This window comes from Coffea eugenioides, chromosome 7, assembly GCF_003713205.1.
Source record: "Coffea eugenioides isolate CCC68of chromosome 7, Ceug_1.0, whole genome shotgun sequence".
Classification (NCBI taxonomy): Eukaryota; Viridiplantae; Streptophyta; class Magnoliopsida; order Gentianales; family Rubiaceae; genus Coffea; species Coffea eugenioides.
The window spans coordinates 4,094,115-4,108,401 of NC_040041.1; the positions used below are offsets into that span (position 1 = coordinate 4,094,115).

Here is a 14,287-nt window from a genome sequence, read left to right on the forward strand (position 1 = left end):
TTAAGAAGAGGCTTGCATGAGCCTCAGTTGTCACTTCCAAGAGGAGAGAGAGAAGCAGAGTGGAGAAAGGTAGTCAACATATTTATTGCAACCTTTTTTCTTCTTTTTTTTTTTTCTGTGTGCTGTATTTTGTTTTCTTTTCTAACCTCTTTTGTCCCTTGGTGCAATGAAGGCATGGCATTGAAAGCTGATGAAGAGCTCATCTTTAAAACTACTTACTACCAAACACTGAATTTCACTGGATTTTGATCCCTTTTTACCCGTCTTTGCAAAGATTTTTCCCTTTTCGAGACTAAGGATACGAGTGAGGAGTATCTACTGCCTAATGCACAGAGTCAGGTTTTGATAAATGTGTGTCTGTGTGTTGTGCCGCCGCCCGCGCGGGGAGGGGGGGGGGGGGGGGGAGCTATTTGATTTTATTTATGGAACGTCTATAATAACATAAATCACAAGCAAAAATGTAGTTATCTTTTAATTTATCTAAAATACCCTTATTCAATGTAGGTTGTTATTAGTATAAATTACCTTATTTAATATAGATTGTTATTGAATATAACCTACCCTATTTAATGTAAAATGAGGATTGATTTTTTCTTGACCATCAATTCAAATTCCCATAAACTATTAATTCAAATTCCCATGAATAATTGATATAAAGTTGTACTCTGTTTAATGTAAGAGTATTTTAGAAAAATAGTAATTTAAATTTATTTTTCCAACAAAGTTAATTTCTTTTTCTTAAATTGTGTGAAAAAAAAACTAGAACTATCAAAATGGGACAGAGGGAATAACATAAGCCACTAGCATATTACATTCAACTGGAACGTCTAAAAAGGATAATTAGCAGTACATTAATGAAATAGAAAAAAAATTAATTAAATACTAGAGCATTTATTAGTCAAAAAGCATATGGTAAAGATTTAATTTAGTCATGTATCCGTAACCTTATTTTTGGTGGAGGTTTCTTATGGTACGAAAGATGTGATTTCGAGAGTCATAATCACATATACAAATTTAAATTATGAGATTTTAAATAATTATTACATAATTGTCTATCTAATAAGAGGTGAATATGCCATCATTATTCTTGAGAGATTCAACATGTAATACCTGTCTACGTTAGTAATTTTCCCAGGAACGTTGGGAACTAATATCGAATTTCCTTTCCCACAAGTTGTAGTAGTTCAATAGTGCATTTAAAGGCTTGCGGCTTTATGAGATTACTGCCTTCTCTAACAACGACGACCTTTAAAGGCGTGTTCTTGCACTAGTTTCCAGATTCTCATGCCTTGAAACCGTCTCTTGAAAGCTGCACTATTCCCAAATGTAAATTCTGAAGGCGCAGACTCTGGCCTCTAAGTATCGAGAGTCTTGATAGATTTGCCAACAAAGGCGTGCTTTCTCCGCTTCCCGCCTTTTTTTATTGAACTTTTCCCTGTTCGAAGGAAGGTTTTATCCAAGACCAAGTGTTAAATATTTCTTCATTCTGTTCCTCGGTCGAATTAATCCTCTTCATGTTTAGAGTAGAAAATGAACATCTCTGAAGATGTTCACATTTTCCTTTTTCTTTATTAAAAAAAAAAAAACTGGCGTTGTTTGCATTTGCTTCCCTTTTGAGATGTGGATAGGCACGATGCTCTATCTGAAAAGATATCTAAATCAACGCAAATTCTTTATGTGTTATCGAGTAAAATTTTTATATTATCTAAAACCAATTAGTGGTGAGGAAACAAATGTCCAAGAGGGCAAAATCGATGCTTTTCTAATGTTCAAATGACTATCAACATTTTGCCGAATTCGGCAAAATATAGATAGATAGGAACACCCAATCCATTGTTTGGATAGGGTATTATTTGAAATAATTACTGTAGCACTTTTTGTGATGTGATGTATGTAAGATAAAAAGATGGTTGGAAATATAAAAAAGTGAATTGAAAAATGTGTTTATAATGCAAACGAAATATTATTTGGGATAAGTTAACTATTTTAGTAGATTATTAAATGGTTCTTGTAGAATGTGAATGAAAAAGAAAAGCTCAACTTCCCAAATGTGCATAGAGGAGTCCTAATCCCATCATTGACTTGAAAGATCGTAAAGATGAAAAATGACCCCTTGCACCAATGCACCAGCTTCAAAATCAGAACTTTTTAGCAGTTTCAGTTCTCCTATTACTGCCCTGTTTGGCACGTGATTTTTTTGCCAAGTTTGTCTGTTACAAGTTTTTTAAAAACTTTAGTTATAGTAATCTCAAAAAAATTTTAAAATTTTTAAACTATACACTTCAAAATATTTAAAAATTTATACACTTCAAAAAATTATTTTAAAACTTTTACAATAAGTTATAGTAAAATTTTAAGCAAACATCCAAAAAACTCACTTGCCTAACGGGGTGGTTTTCAAGGCTCGAAGGGCAGGGTCTGTTTCCTGGAAGTATTGTCCTTCCAATCCAAACAAATGGAAGATCATAAAGTCCTGGCCCAATAATCAAGAGCCTGGAACCAAAATGCCTAAGAGGGCTTTCTCACAAGCCAGTTCCAGACTTGCACGCAACATCACGGGGTTAGACACTTAGACCTTCCACTGTTGGTGCTGGATTAAATTTGACAGTCCGATGAGCAATCCTCTGCGCCTCTCATTATCAATTTTCTTTGTATTTGGTCAACAAGCGAACTCTTTTCTTTTGGGTCAATTCCAGTAATTTTCCCCTTGAATGTCTAATTAAATCAATTCACCTCAAATTTCTCAATCAGCTACTGCAGAGCCCAATTTCAGGCTAAATTTGAACATGTTCAGTTGACCATTTTCACGAGACAGTTTGGATAGCTGTTATTTGGTGCATCACAAACACAATTTTCAATTTTCAACGCACTTTTTTATCTCACGTACATCATATCATAGAAAATGATATAATAATTATTTCAAATAATCTCAAATCCAAACACAAGTGTTGATACACTCGAATACTAGGCTACATTGTGTGCAGTGCGTAGCGAAACGTTTAGGCAGAAATGTCATCTCAATTATTATCGTACGTATCTTTTTTGTTCTGCCAAACTAGAAATGCGTTAAAATTTGATCGAGCCATTTGCTTCATTATACAAGAGACTAAAAATGGGCAGGTTGGGACTCACCTGCGCTAAGAATGAAGCCAGGTGACAAACTGCAAGAAAAAGGAAAACAAAATCATTGGCATTAAAGATGAAACCGTCCAATAGTACAAGTATAGATATAACTCCACAACTCAGGTGATTCAAATACGATGCCATACAAGATGTACATCAGGGGGACTTTTATCATCTCCCAGCTCCAACTAAGCGGGAAAGGACAAAATTTCGATAAGTAAAAGAACAAAACGGAGCAAAAATTACAACATTATGGTGCTTATCCTCCGGAGACGAGCATCAAAAATTACCCCGGGTAAACTAGGGAGGGAAGATCTTTGGTTTTTGTTTTCTCAGGATCCTCATTCTCGCTAGAAAAAGATCAAAACACCTAGGAGTCTAATTGCTCAAACGCGCCATCTTCTGCAACCTCAATGGATGAGGTCGCCTCTGGAAAAAATTCTTCGTTGGGATACATCTTGTGAAAAAGCTGCCATTAACAACACAAGTGTCCTACTTCAGTAAACATGTTAATGAGCAAAAGAAAGAATTCATCTTTAAGTGTCAAGATAGAAATATTAAAATGGCAGTTTTTCTAAATCTAAATAGAGCATCTTATACCTTAGTCGTAGCATCTAGAAGGTTGTTGTATTGTAGATTCCCATCAGGCATAAAGGTTGAACTCACACAACCAAATGCACCCTACAAATTACAAACAAATAAGGGCCATTTGCTCAAGAACTTAATGCACATTCTCAATCAAAATAATATAGGGATATGGAAACCAACAGAGAAGAACTGGAAAAACAAATGACAAATACTTCCAAGCATAACCATTAACACAATGAGAATCTCAACGAGTAGCATAGGAACAAAATACCAACCATTGTGAGCTCCTGTATATAAACTGTACTCCACAGTAAACTGGGTTTCAATCCTAACACTGTATTTTCACCATGAGAATCAGTAGAGTTTTCCTCGGGTTTCCCAGAAATAGGAATTGAAAACAAAGCATTCATTGCTTCATTTACTATCTTCTTCCCTTGTCCAACATCTTCGCATAGAGTCGATAGGTAAACAACAAACCTGAACCAGGGAAGGAAGAGCATCAATCAGTGCATTGCACTCAAAATCTCTGAAAGACTCATTAGAGGGCAAGGTAACCATGCAAGGGCTAAGTGAGACAAATTTATTCGGTAACTTACATGCCAGAGGGACAAGCAGCAACATTGCTACTCAATTGGAAAACTCGGACGGATGTCATCTGCTCTGCAAACAAAGCTGGAGACAGAAAGTTAAATGTAAGCTAGTTAACTAAAATCAAAAACAAGAAATGACAAGATAAATGCAGAACTCACATCGAGGGGGAAAGAACACCAGACAATTTGCAACATCCAGTTTTAGGGAACTTTTTGTGATGCATATTCCCCTAACCACCTTTACTTTTTCATCTAGCAGGCCAAAATCATGGCCACCATCTGGCTCAGGATACAAGTAAGAAGGAGCGAAACCTGATGGAAGAATGAATGAGGGATCAAGGATCAGCTTATGGCTGAATAATTCTTGACCAGAAAGCAACTTAACACCCTTATAATTCCCAACTTCCTGCAAAATGATGAATACAAATTCATACCTTTCTCATCATTTTTTAGACAACTATATATTCCAACAGGGGAAAAATATCAATTACCCAAAAATAACATAAAATTCAATTAGACCTTATCTGCTAGTAGACCAACCACAGGCATTCGCAGGACCTGCATGAAAATTTTGAAACTTGAGGTGAGCGTGGGATTTCAACAAAATAATAAGAACTCTATAAAACTCACAGCAATTAAGCCCTGAAACAGAATAGATTTAAATAAAAATAAAAAGTACAGAATGAAGTAGGATAAGAATAGTAGATACACTTTGGGAAATCTTTCTCCTGTCATTACGTTTTCTCTTCCTAAACTGATCTATTCTTTTCCCTTCCACTTTTGGTGACGAAAACCAAATAAAAAGAAATCTAGCACAAAATAAGCAAACCAGAGTTGCTCAAAAAATATGTTTAATCTATCAGGCAGTACTTACATGGATAGAACCTTTAACGGCAGCACGACGGCAAAATGCTTGTAGAAGTTCTCCTTGCCCGTAGAGTGGATATATCATGGCACCAGGTGCATTAGGAAACCTAAAAGCATAATACGAGCACAAAGCACCCATTAATGTGAACCTTAAGGAGCGCACAGAATCAGCACATAATATCTCTATTCTTGGTTGACAAGAAAAGAAAACTAGTTGCAATAAAAAGTTGAGACAACTTTGCTTCAAGACAGAAGCCAATCATTGCACCTAGCATTGTGGTAAATTCATACGATTAATCTTGATAAAGTAGAGGATGCTTATTGAAGTCAATGTCCTGTAAGCTCTCCACCTCCAATATTTCAACATGAAAGAATCTGTTCCTATCACCATATATAAGAAATGTCAAGCAAACAGGGTACACGAAATAACCTGCCTCCAGATTTATGATAGAGTATTAAAAGATCGATTCCGTCTTTCGTCTCGAGGACGTCCTTGCAGACTTCCAAGTTGTCTTGTTCATAATGTGCCATCGAAATTGCATACAAAATAATCCTAGACAAGCAGAAAGGTTGTGTAAAACATATGCTAGAAATGCAACTCAACTTTAAGTGAAGTGGGAAAATAAAAAGGGGAAGGAAAAGGCCTGGCAGAAAAAAAGAACAAAGATATAATTTAAGAACTTTTGAGCATTACAAAATGCAAAAAGGCATCAATAGTTACCACAGGAGGATCAAGCATAATCAGATCACGTAATAACAGCTTTTTAACAAATGGATCCAAGCATATGTCCAATCATTTCCAAATGAAGCTTATGAAAAACCAATATAACACACTCAAAGTTAAATCCTTTCCGGATCACAATTAGAACCAAAACAGCAACAAAAAGAAAAGGACAAAATTCCAGGATATAAGAAATGCAAATTAAAATTCAAGTTGGATTCGTAACTAGCCTAATATTTCGTAAGCATATGAAAGCATAATGAAAGTGTAAATAAACAAAGCGCTCTCACTAACAGAGAGAAAGAGCAAGTGCAAGAGCAAAAGGCGAATCGGATCAGTACGATTTTAGCTTCTGCGACAACCCAATCTTCCGGCTCAAAAACTCCACAAATGGACTCTTTAAATCTTCCTCAGAAATTTTCTTGCTTTCCTCGTCACTCCCATCACCAAAATGATCCTGAACAAGCTTGAAGAACCTCATCAACTGATTCTTCTCTGTAAAGCTCAAGCTCTTATCCTTGAATATGGCACTTCGCGAATCTGGTACATTCCGCAAATTCCCCTCCTCACCCTCACAAATAAAGCTAGCATCTACACTCTTGAACTCCATGCAGTGATTAATCTCCGTTTTCAAAATCAAGTCGATCATCTTATCGGCACAGAACAAGACCCTAGGCCCTGCTAAATCGAGGTTGAATTGGTTTGACTGCTGGAGAATTTCGGGGGAAAACACGCTAGTTTCGATGGAGGAGTAGACAGGGCTAGTGGTGAGGGGAAGAACGTTGAATTCGCCGGAGGAGCTGGGTTGGGTTTCGGGAGCGGAGGGTAGGGAGTGGGTCTGGAGGAATTCGGTGAAGTCGTGGAGATGTAGAGAGGCGAAGTGGCTGCCGTAGTAAGGGTTGGGGTCGAGGTGGAGGACGGTTTTGCCGGAGCTGGACGCAGCGGCGGCAAGGATGGATTCCGGGAGGCCTGTGCCGATGACGATTAGATCGAAGTTGGCGGGTTCTATAGGAGGATACGACATCGCTTCGTCCATGACAAAGGAGGGAAAAATTTTTATCACCAAACTAGCGAAGCACCAGACTTTATGACTTTATAGTTTATTCCCCGGCATTTCTTTTTCTCTTTTTTTTTTTTTACTTGTGAATCAATTTTTCTTTTCTTGGATACGGCATGCCGCATATCATATATTTCTTTTATCCATCCTTCCATAAAAACATAAATCTGGATACTATTTTGTTTTGTTCCTTCTCCAATATAATTCTATCATTTAGTTTCTTTTTATTTTTTTTGTTCACACAAAATTATCTTCTTTGCTTTTATCTTCTTTTTGCTCCTAATCATTTCATCCGAAAATATACTTCATTCTTTTACATCTAAGAAAATTTTCCGAGGAGAATAGTGTATCCACACTTCGGGTACAGAATATTTTACTCTCATACCATCGGCAATCTTGCATCTAGTGACTAGTTTCCTTTTAGTGGAGATTTTTCTATGGCGATTCTTAAGACGGAAGCATTCCAGTTAGGAGTAAGGGCCGTAAACTTGCTTTATAGACCCTGTGAAATACTTCTCAAAAGTGAATAACTGGAAGTTGATTCAATTTGAGCTTTGTTGCTGCTTTCATTTGTAGTGAAGCAGTTATGTCGTACTTGTTGGAAGCACGCTGTTCAGAGAAATGTAGATAGTAGTGTGTACCAATGTTAGTTCAACCGCGCGGCAGCAAAAGCGAAAAAATTCAACTGAACTTACACAACATTTAGCTTTTGATGTATTATAGAATTGGCTAGATCCCCAGTGTTTTATATTTGTTGTTTCCTCTGAATCCTCACTCGAGCAAAAATCCCAACACTTTCGCTCGGATGCACCATCTTCTATGACCTCATTCGATGAGGTTTCCTTTGAACGAATTCTTCATCACGATACACGCTCTGAAATAGCTGCCATGAAAAGTACAAAAATCCCCATCGCAGTGAGAGTCTTAACATGCAACAGAAAAGGTGTCGAGATTGGCGAATAATACCAAGACAATTTTCGTTAAACTAACTAAAATATCACCTACCTTTTCTGATGCATCTACAAGATTGTCGTGTTGCAAATTTCCGTCAGGCATAAAGGCTGAAATAACACCATCAAATACACCCTAAAAACCAAACAGAAATAAGGGCGATCAGCTGGAGAAGTCAGTGCATATATCAGACCAGGAAAAAACAGACATGGAAACAAAGGGGAAAAATGTGAGAAACAAATGAATAGAGTAATTAGTTGCCAAAGTAAAGATGCGATGATTCAAAAAGTAAAAGAAGGAAAGCAGTAAGACACAAACCACAGTTTGCTCTTGTATATACACAGTACTCCAAAGCAAAGTGGGTTTTACTTTCACTACTGTATTGCACTCTGATGATCCTCAGAATCTTCCTCAGAGTTTCCAGAAACAGGAACAAAAAACAAATCATTTATGGCTGTAGTTAGTAATTCTTTCCCTTGAGCTGCATCTTCACAAATTGTTGATACATAAACGACAAACCTGTAGCATGGGAGCAACAAAACGAGATCAAATTTGACTCCACAGAGCAGAAACCTAGTTAAACGAACTTTCAAGATTCAAAAGGCTGAAGACTGATGAGACAAAATTTGTCATTAGGAATCTTTGCCCAACAGCCTAAACCATATTTTGGCACCTATTCAATGTGTCTTAGAAGATGAGTTGTAGAAAATCTTAATTGCATGTCATTTCTCTCTTTCTTTCCTTTCTTAATGGACACTGTGATTGGGCTTTTCATTTTCCCCCTTCATAAAATCAACAAACTAATGCACGAGTAGCTTACATGCCAGAAGGACAAACATTCATATCACTGCTCAAATGGAGGACTCGGATTGATGTTAGCCGCTCCGGGAACAAAGCTAGACACAGAAAGTTTGGTCATAACTACCATACAAAACCAAAGACACGTTAAAGGAAAAAAAAAAAAAAAAGATTGAATGCAGGGCAGACCTTGAGGGGGATATAGCAGCAGACAATTTGCTATATCTGGTTTTAAGGAACTTGCTGTGATGCATACTCCCCTAAGTACCTTGTCTTTGGCATCCTGCAGCCTAGAATCATGATTATAGGAGCTAATCCTGAGGGAAGATTAAATGAAGGAGCAAGGATGAGCTGGTGGCTGAATAATTCTTGACCACAAACCAACTTAACACCCTTATAATCCCCAACAACCTAAAATATAGGCAAAATGACAGATAAAAGCACCTATAGTTCTTATAACCAGATATGTTTACTGCAAAATCCAGAAGAGAAAAATAAAATACAACAAAAACAAGAAACTTGGTCAAACCTTGTCTGTAAGTAGACCAACCACAGACATCCCTTGACCCTGTTTGAACAATTGCAAACATAAGATAAGCATAAGGGTTCAACAAAATAACAAGCAATCCTCTAGAGGACTCATAGAAATTCTGCCCATCAGCAAATTGGATTAAGAAAACAGAACAAACAAGAAATAATGGGAGTAGATGATATTTCTTCTCCGACAGTGATGTTTGTCTTTGCCTAGTTATCTTCCCTTTTCCCTTGTACATGGGGTAGACCATAGCCCAAACCAAAAAACTTAAGCTAACTGGTAACCGAAAAAATCCACCACAAATAAAAATGTAGCACAAATCATCAACTAAAGTTGTCTAGATGAAATACTTAACGTAAGTTTTAGCACTTACATCAAGACAATCCTTGTCAGCAGCATGAGCACGACAGAAAACTGCTAGAAGTGGAATTACGCCTTGCCGGCAAGGTCGATATATCATGCCACCAGGTGCATTAGGAAACCTTTACAAACGTTGATAGTACTATGACATACCTTAAGTATCAACTTTCAAAATTGGAAAAGGAAAATATAAAATAAAAGTACTAAAACATAGGGCTTTCGTATCTATTGACAAGAAAAGAACAATAAATGACAATTTTGCTTCAAGACAGAAGCCAATTACCAACAGATAACAGTGCCAAATTGATAGACAAATTAATCTCAAACAAATTCTGCTTGCGTGTAGATTAATTGGATATGAAAAGAACTGCATTTTACTGAGGAATCAATATATCAAATGTATATTAAACAGGGGAATGGATCTGTTCTAATATGGACATGCATCATGTATGTACAACAGTAAAAACATGCAAGAAACGAGGTAAAAAATATCCTGGCAACTGATGAATGACAAAGCATTAAGCGATCTATTCCATCTTTTGTTTTAAGAATGTATTTACAGTCTTCCACATTGTCTTGGTCATAATCTGCCATGGCAATTGCATACAGAATAATCCTAAACAGGTGAAAGAAACTGAAGTCAAAAATGCTGAATGCAGGTAAAATCAAAAGTTAAATAACTCAACAACAGTGATTATAAAGATATGAAATTCTGAACTAACTGAGCAAAACATGAGCTACAGAGTAGAAGTTTTAGCTTTGAGAAACCTAATTATTTTGTTATTCTTGAACATAATCTATAAAGAAAAGAGAAAGGGCTAAATGGGTATCAGTTTGTACGATTTTAGCTCCGAAAACGGACTCTCTAAGTCCTCCTCTGGAATTTTCCTATCTTCTTCGTCATTCCCATGTCCAAAATGCCCCTGAACCAGCTTGTAGAACCTCATCAGCTGATTCTTCTCTGCAAAAGTCAAGCTCTTATCTATAAATATGGCGCTCCGCGAATAAGGCACAACATTCCACAAATTTTTACCGCCATCTTCATCAGTCCTACATATGAAGCTCGCATCCATTCCAGGCAATTGAACCTAATGAACTCGTCTATATCCACATTTAAAATCCTATCAGTTTTCAAAATCAATTCCATCATAGGATCAGCACAGAATAAAACCCTAGGCCCCGCTAAATCAACGCTGAATAGTCCATAATTGTCAATAATTTCTGGGGAATATACGCTAATTTCGACAGAGGAGTACATGGGGCGAGTGGTCAGAGGAAGGACGTTGAATTCGCCGGAGGAGGATCCGGGTTTGAGTTCGGGTTGCGGGCATGATTTTGAGTGGGTGTGGAGAAAATCAGTGAAGTCTTGCAGAGGGAGAGAGGCGAAGTGGCCACCGAAGAAAGGGTAATGGTCGACGATGAGGACGGTTTTGCCGGCGAGGGATGCCGCGCAGGCGAGTATGGTTTCTTCGAGGCCGGAACCGATCACAATTAAGTCGAAATTGGTAGGTTGGATGGAGGAAGGAAATTTTTGGGAAATCTGTTGAAAATTGCCGGGAAGGGGGAGGAGACCGTTAACTTGGGACGTGAAGGAAGATGTTGGATTTTGGAGGGAAAGTGTATATAAGTTAGGACTGGTTCTACACGACTACATGTGATATTATTGGATTACGAATCTCAGGGCATGTTTTGCTTGGTTAAGATTTTACAAAAACTAATTAGAATTAGTCAAAACCTATTTACAAAAAAAACTTTTTAGTAAATTATGAATTTTAGATTTTTTGACTTTTAAAAAATCTAAAATCTATCTACAAAAAAATCTAAATAAAAAAGAACATCAAGGGAAAAAAACTAATTATCCAATATCAAAATATATAGTTTGGTGAAATAATTGATTAAGAACAAGCGTTCCAATATCAAAATCAAGTAAAATAATCAACGGAAAACAAGCACTCTAATAGAGAAATTGGAAAAAGTATGCTCTATCTCATGAATTCTGATTTTTACCACCAAGGGAAAAAATATTCATGCAACCTTTCACTTTAACCTTATTTTATCTAAGGAGATAGCACAACTTTCATTCTATTTGCAATTATGCTAATTTAATTACTTTGTGCATATCATCATACTACTAGAAAAGTAGTTCTTGACGAGAACATTAATTTATATATATATATATATATATATATATATATATATATATAAAAGTAAGAGGTCTTGAATCTTGAATTCAATACCTCTTAATTACAATTTTTTCCACTTTACCACTTCGGGCAGAACGTTTAGATTGTTTTCTTTTAAGCCAGCGTCTACACTGCCCATGCGACGAATTGAGTGGAGGAAGCCATTTGCGTTAAGTTGATTGTGCTTCTCGCATAGACTTTTAGGTATCGGATATAGACTTGAGGAAGCAAAAGGACCTTTGGGAAAGCTAGTGAACTCGGACTTGTTCTGTTTAAAATTTAAGTACTGGCAAACCCGTCTTAAAGGACCTCGTGGACTGCCTGAACCTTTGCAAACTCTTTTTTGGTAGAAAGATTGCGATGAGGAAGACTTCCCAATCGGACGACAAACGACGACGTCTCTTTCGCTGAACTGACCCAAAAGCTTACGCTTTCACATCTTCTATTCGCTCCTGACGGATAAAGCTACCATTTAATTCTGATTCTATACTTACGATATCAATTTTGAAAAACAAATAAGTTTTTTTTTTTACTACACGTCGACAGAAGAAACCTCATATTCTTTCTGTCATTGCTAAACCTAAACTCATCAACTTTTAAGTACGCTTTATAGATAAAATTGTGGTTCTTTCACAATTCCAAGGAAGATTATGGGAAATTCCTGAAATCGACGCTAGGTACGCTATTATATTCTCTTCCTAATTTTTCCTCATGCACACATCGCGCTACTGATCAGGTGTAAGCCTATGTTATTTTTTCACTGTCAGGGGTTTAGCATTCAAATCCTATAACCAGGAAATTGGATGTGAGAAAGGTGCGAGGAGGAGGGATGGAAAAGTATATAATAATAATAATAAAGTATGAGCCCATCCAAGGCCTCTACCAGCTCACAATAAATTGACACGTCTGTATCATAAGCTCACCGGGTGGGTGGAATTCCGGAAGATTTGACCGAAAAGAATGAATACAGAATCTCTTTATTATTAACAGTACAATGTGGCCAAAGTCAAGCAAGTAAACAACCGAAGTTATATCTTTTGCTCCTCGCAGGAAAGAACACAACAAAGTCGCTGGACTGCCATCTATGAAAATTCAAATGTCGATGCTTACACTCAGGTGTGTGCCAACGAGAAAAGGGCCAAAGGGATCTTCTGACCAAAGGAGGCGGCAAGCTGCGGCTACTCGAATGATTTCACAAACTCTCTGATTACACCGCATCAGGTCAGGTCACATAGTTTAAACAGTTCAACGATGAAAAATTGAAACCAGGTTTAATGTATTGTGTGACATACGCGTTAAATCAAAGCCCTCTTTTTCCTTCAAAAAAAAAAAATTTATTAATCAAAGCGCCCCCCCCCTTCCCAAAATAAAGTAGTATATATTCATTCACATTTCACAGGTGGTGGTGCTAAACTAAACCAGGTGCCTTCTCTTTTGCCTTCCCTTTCCAAGATTGCTCTGTCTTTTTGATCAAATTCACTCAATGGGTTCGTTTTTTTCAAGTCTTCGTAACCCAATGGCCGATCAAAACACCGGAACTTACTACCGGCAACTGTTCACAAGCTTCTCCGAAAACTTTATGGCTGCCTGGCGCAACATTTCCGACTTTCTCTCTGAATTTGAGCTCCCCGCAGCCATTTTCCCTAATGACATCTTCGTATCCACTATGACGGCCATCCTTGCACTTCTGCAGCTGAAATATCACCAGGACGGCTCAATAAATCCGTTTGAATCGCACCCCATAATTTCCGCGCTTGCCATTACTAGTTTGCTGCTATATGGCTTAGCATACAGCGCTGAAGTCAGGTTTTCATCCGATCATTCCGGGCGTTTCAGAAATGTAGTTCGCTTCAGCATGTGGCTCACTGGTTGCTTTTGTTTAGCTTCCATGGCATCGTTCCTGTTCCCTCAATCGGTTAGGCCTCTAGTATTTGCATTTTTCTTCATAATGCTGTCAGCTGAAATGCTGTATTGGTTTTATCAAAGATTTCATCAGGAACTTGGAACATTTCACGGAGGATGGAGGCGCATCCGACAGAGCTTCATGGGCATCTGGAGGCGCATCACTCAATGCTTTACTAATCGGGGCCCAATTCTTCCACTTTGACCACATAGATTGTTTGCTTACTTGGAGTGTTACAGCTACAGAGATCACATTTGTAATTTGTCATTGCTAGATGATCCATGTTTCTTTTTTTTTTTCATTGTTTACTTGAAGCGATTTTTACATCAGTGGCGATGGAGTGCACGAAGAATGTTGTAATTCCAAGCAATATTGCGACCTTTGAGCCCCAAAAAAATTTGTAGGAACGTGAGTCAGACACTTAAAAAGTCTTTATAATTATCAAGCTTGTCATAAATGGGGGTGAGTCCGTTAATTGTAACTGGAAAACAAAATAATAATCATACTTTTTCTCTTTTGTGCAACACATGCACTACCACAGGCATTAAGAACCAGAAAGAAGAGACTGTTCTTCGAAAAGAACAAAAGAAAGGACACATGCATCACCGCTG

General features: G+C 37.4%; 1 protein-coding gene and 1 pseudogene across 2 annotated transcripts; both read right to left on the minus strand.

Annotated features, from left to right (window-relative positions):
* Positions 1-3,132: 3,132 nt before the first annotated feature.
* On the minus strand, positions 3,133-6,926 carry LOC113778627 (rab escort protein 1-like). Of its 2 annotated transcripts, XR_003469299.1 has the most exons (10): positions 6,231-6,926; positions 5,599-5,721; positions 5,176-5,275; positions 4,821-4,859; positions 4,461-4,707; positions 4,308-4,383; positions 3,987-4,188; positions 3,724-3,804; positions 3,414-3,592; positions 3,133-3,161 (listed from the first exon to the last, which is right to left on the minus strand). XR_003469299.1 is itself a non-coding variant. In XM_027324089.1 (9 exons), the coding sequence occupies exons 1-9, from the start codon at positions 6,923-6,925 to the stop codon at positions 3,494-3,496; spliced, it is 1,662 nt and encodes a 553-aa protein (XP_027179890.1). In that variant the 5' UTR covers position 6,926; the 3' UTR covers positions 3,168-3,493. The 2 variants fall into 2 exon arrangements, 1 of the variants encoding a protein (XP_027179890.1); XM_027324089.1 differs by lacking the exon at positions 3,133-3,161 and having other exon boundaries at positions 3,168-3,592.
* A 688-nt stretch (positions 6,927-7,614) lies between these two features.
* Positions 7,615-13,450, minus strand: LOC113777995 (annotated as a pseudogene).
* Positions 13,451-14,287: the final 837 nt, after the last annotated feature.

Excerpts from the sequence above, each read along its gene's own strand:
- LOC113778627 (XM_027324089.1), bottom strand. The coding sequence starts at position 6,925 with ATGGACGAAGCGATGTCGTATCCTCCTATAGAACCCGCCAACTTCGAT. Across the intron at positions 4,708-4,820 it reads TTGGTCTACTAGCAGATAAG|GAAGTTGGGAATTATAAGGG; the intron begins GTCTAATTGAAT and ends ATCATTTTGCAG. Across the intron at positions 4,189-4,307 it reads GCTGCTTGTCCCTCTGGCAT|GTTTGTTGTTTACCTATCGA; the intron begins GTAAGTTACCGA and ends TCCCTGGTTCAG.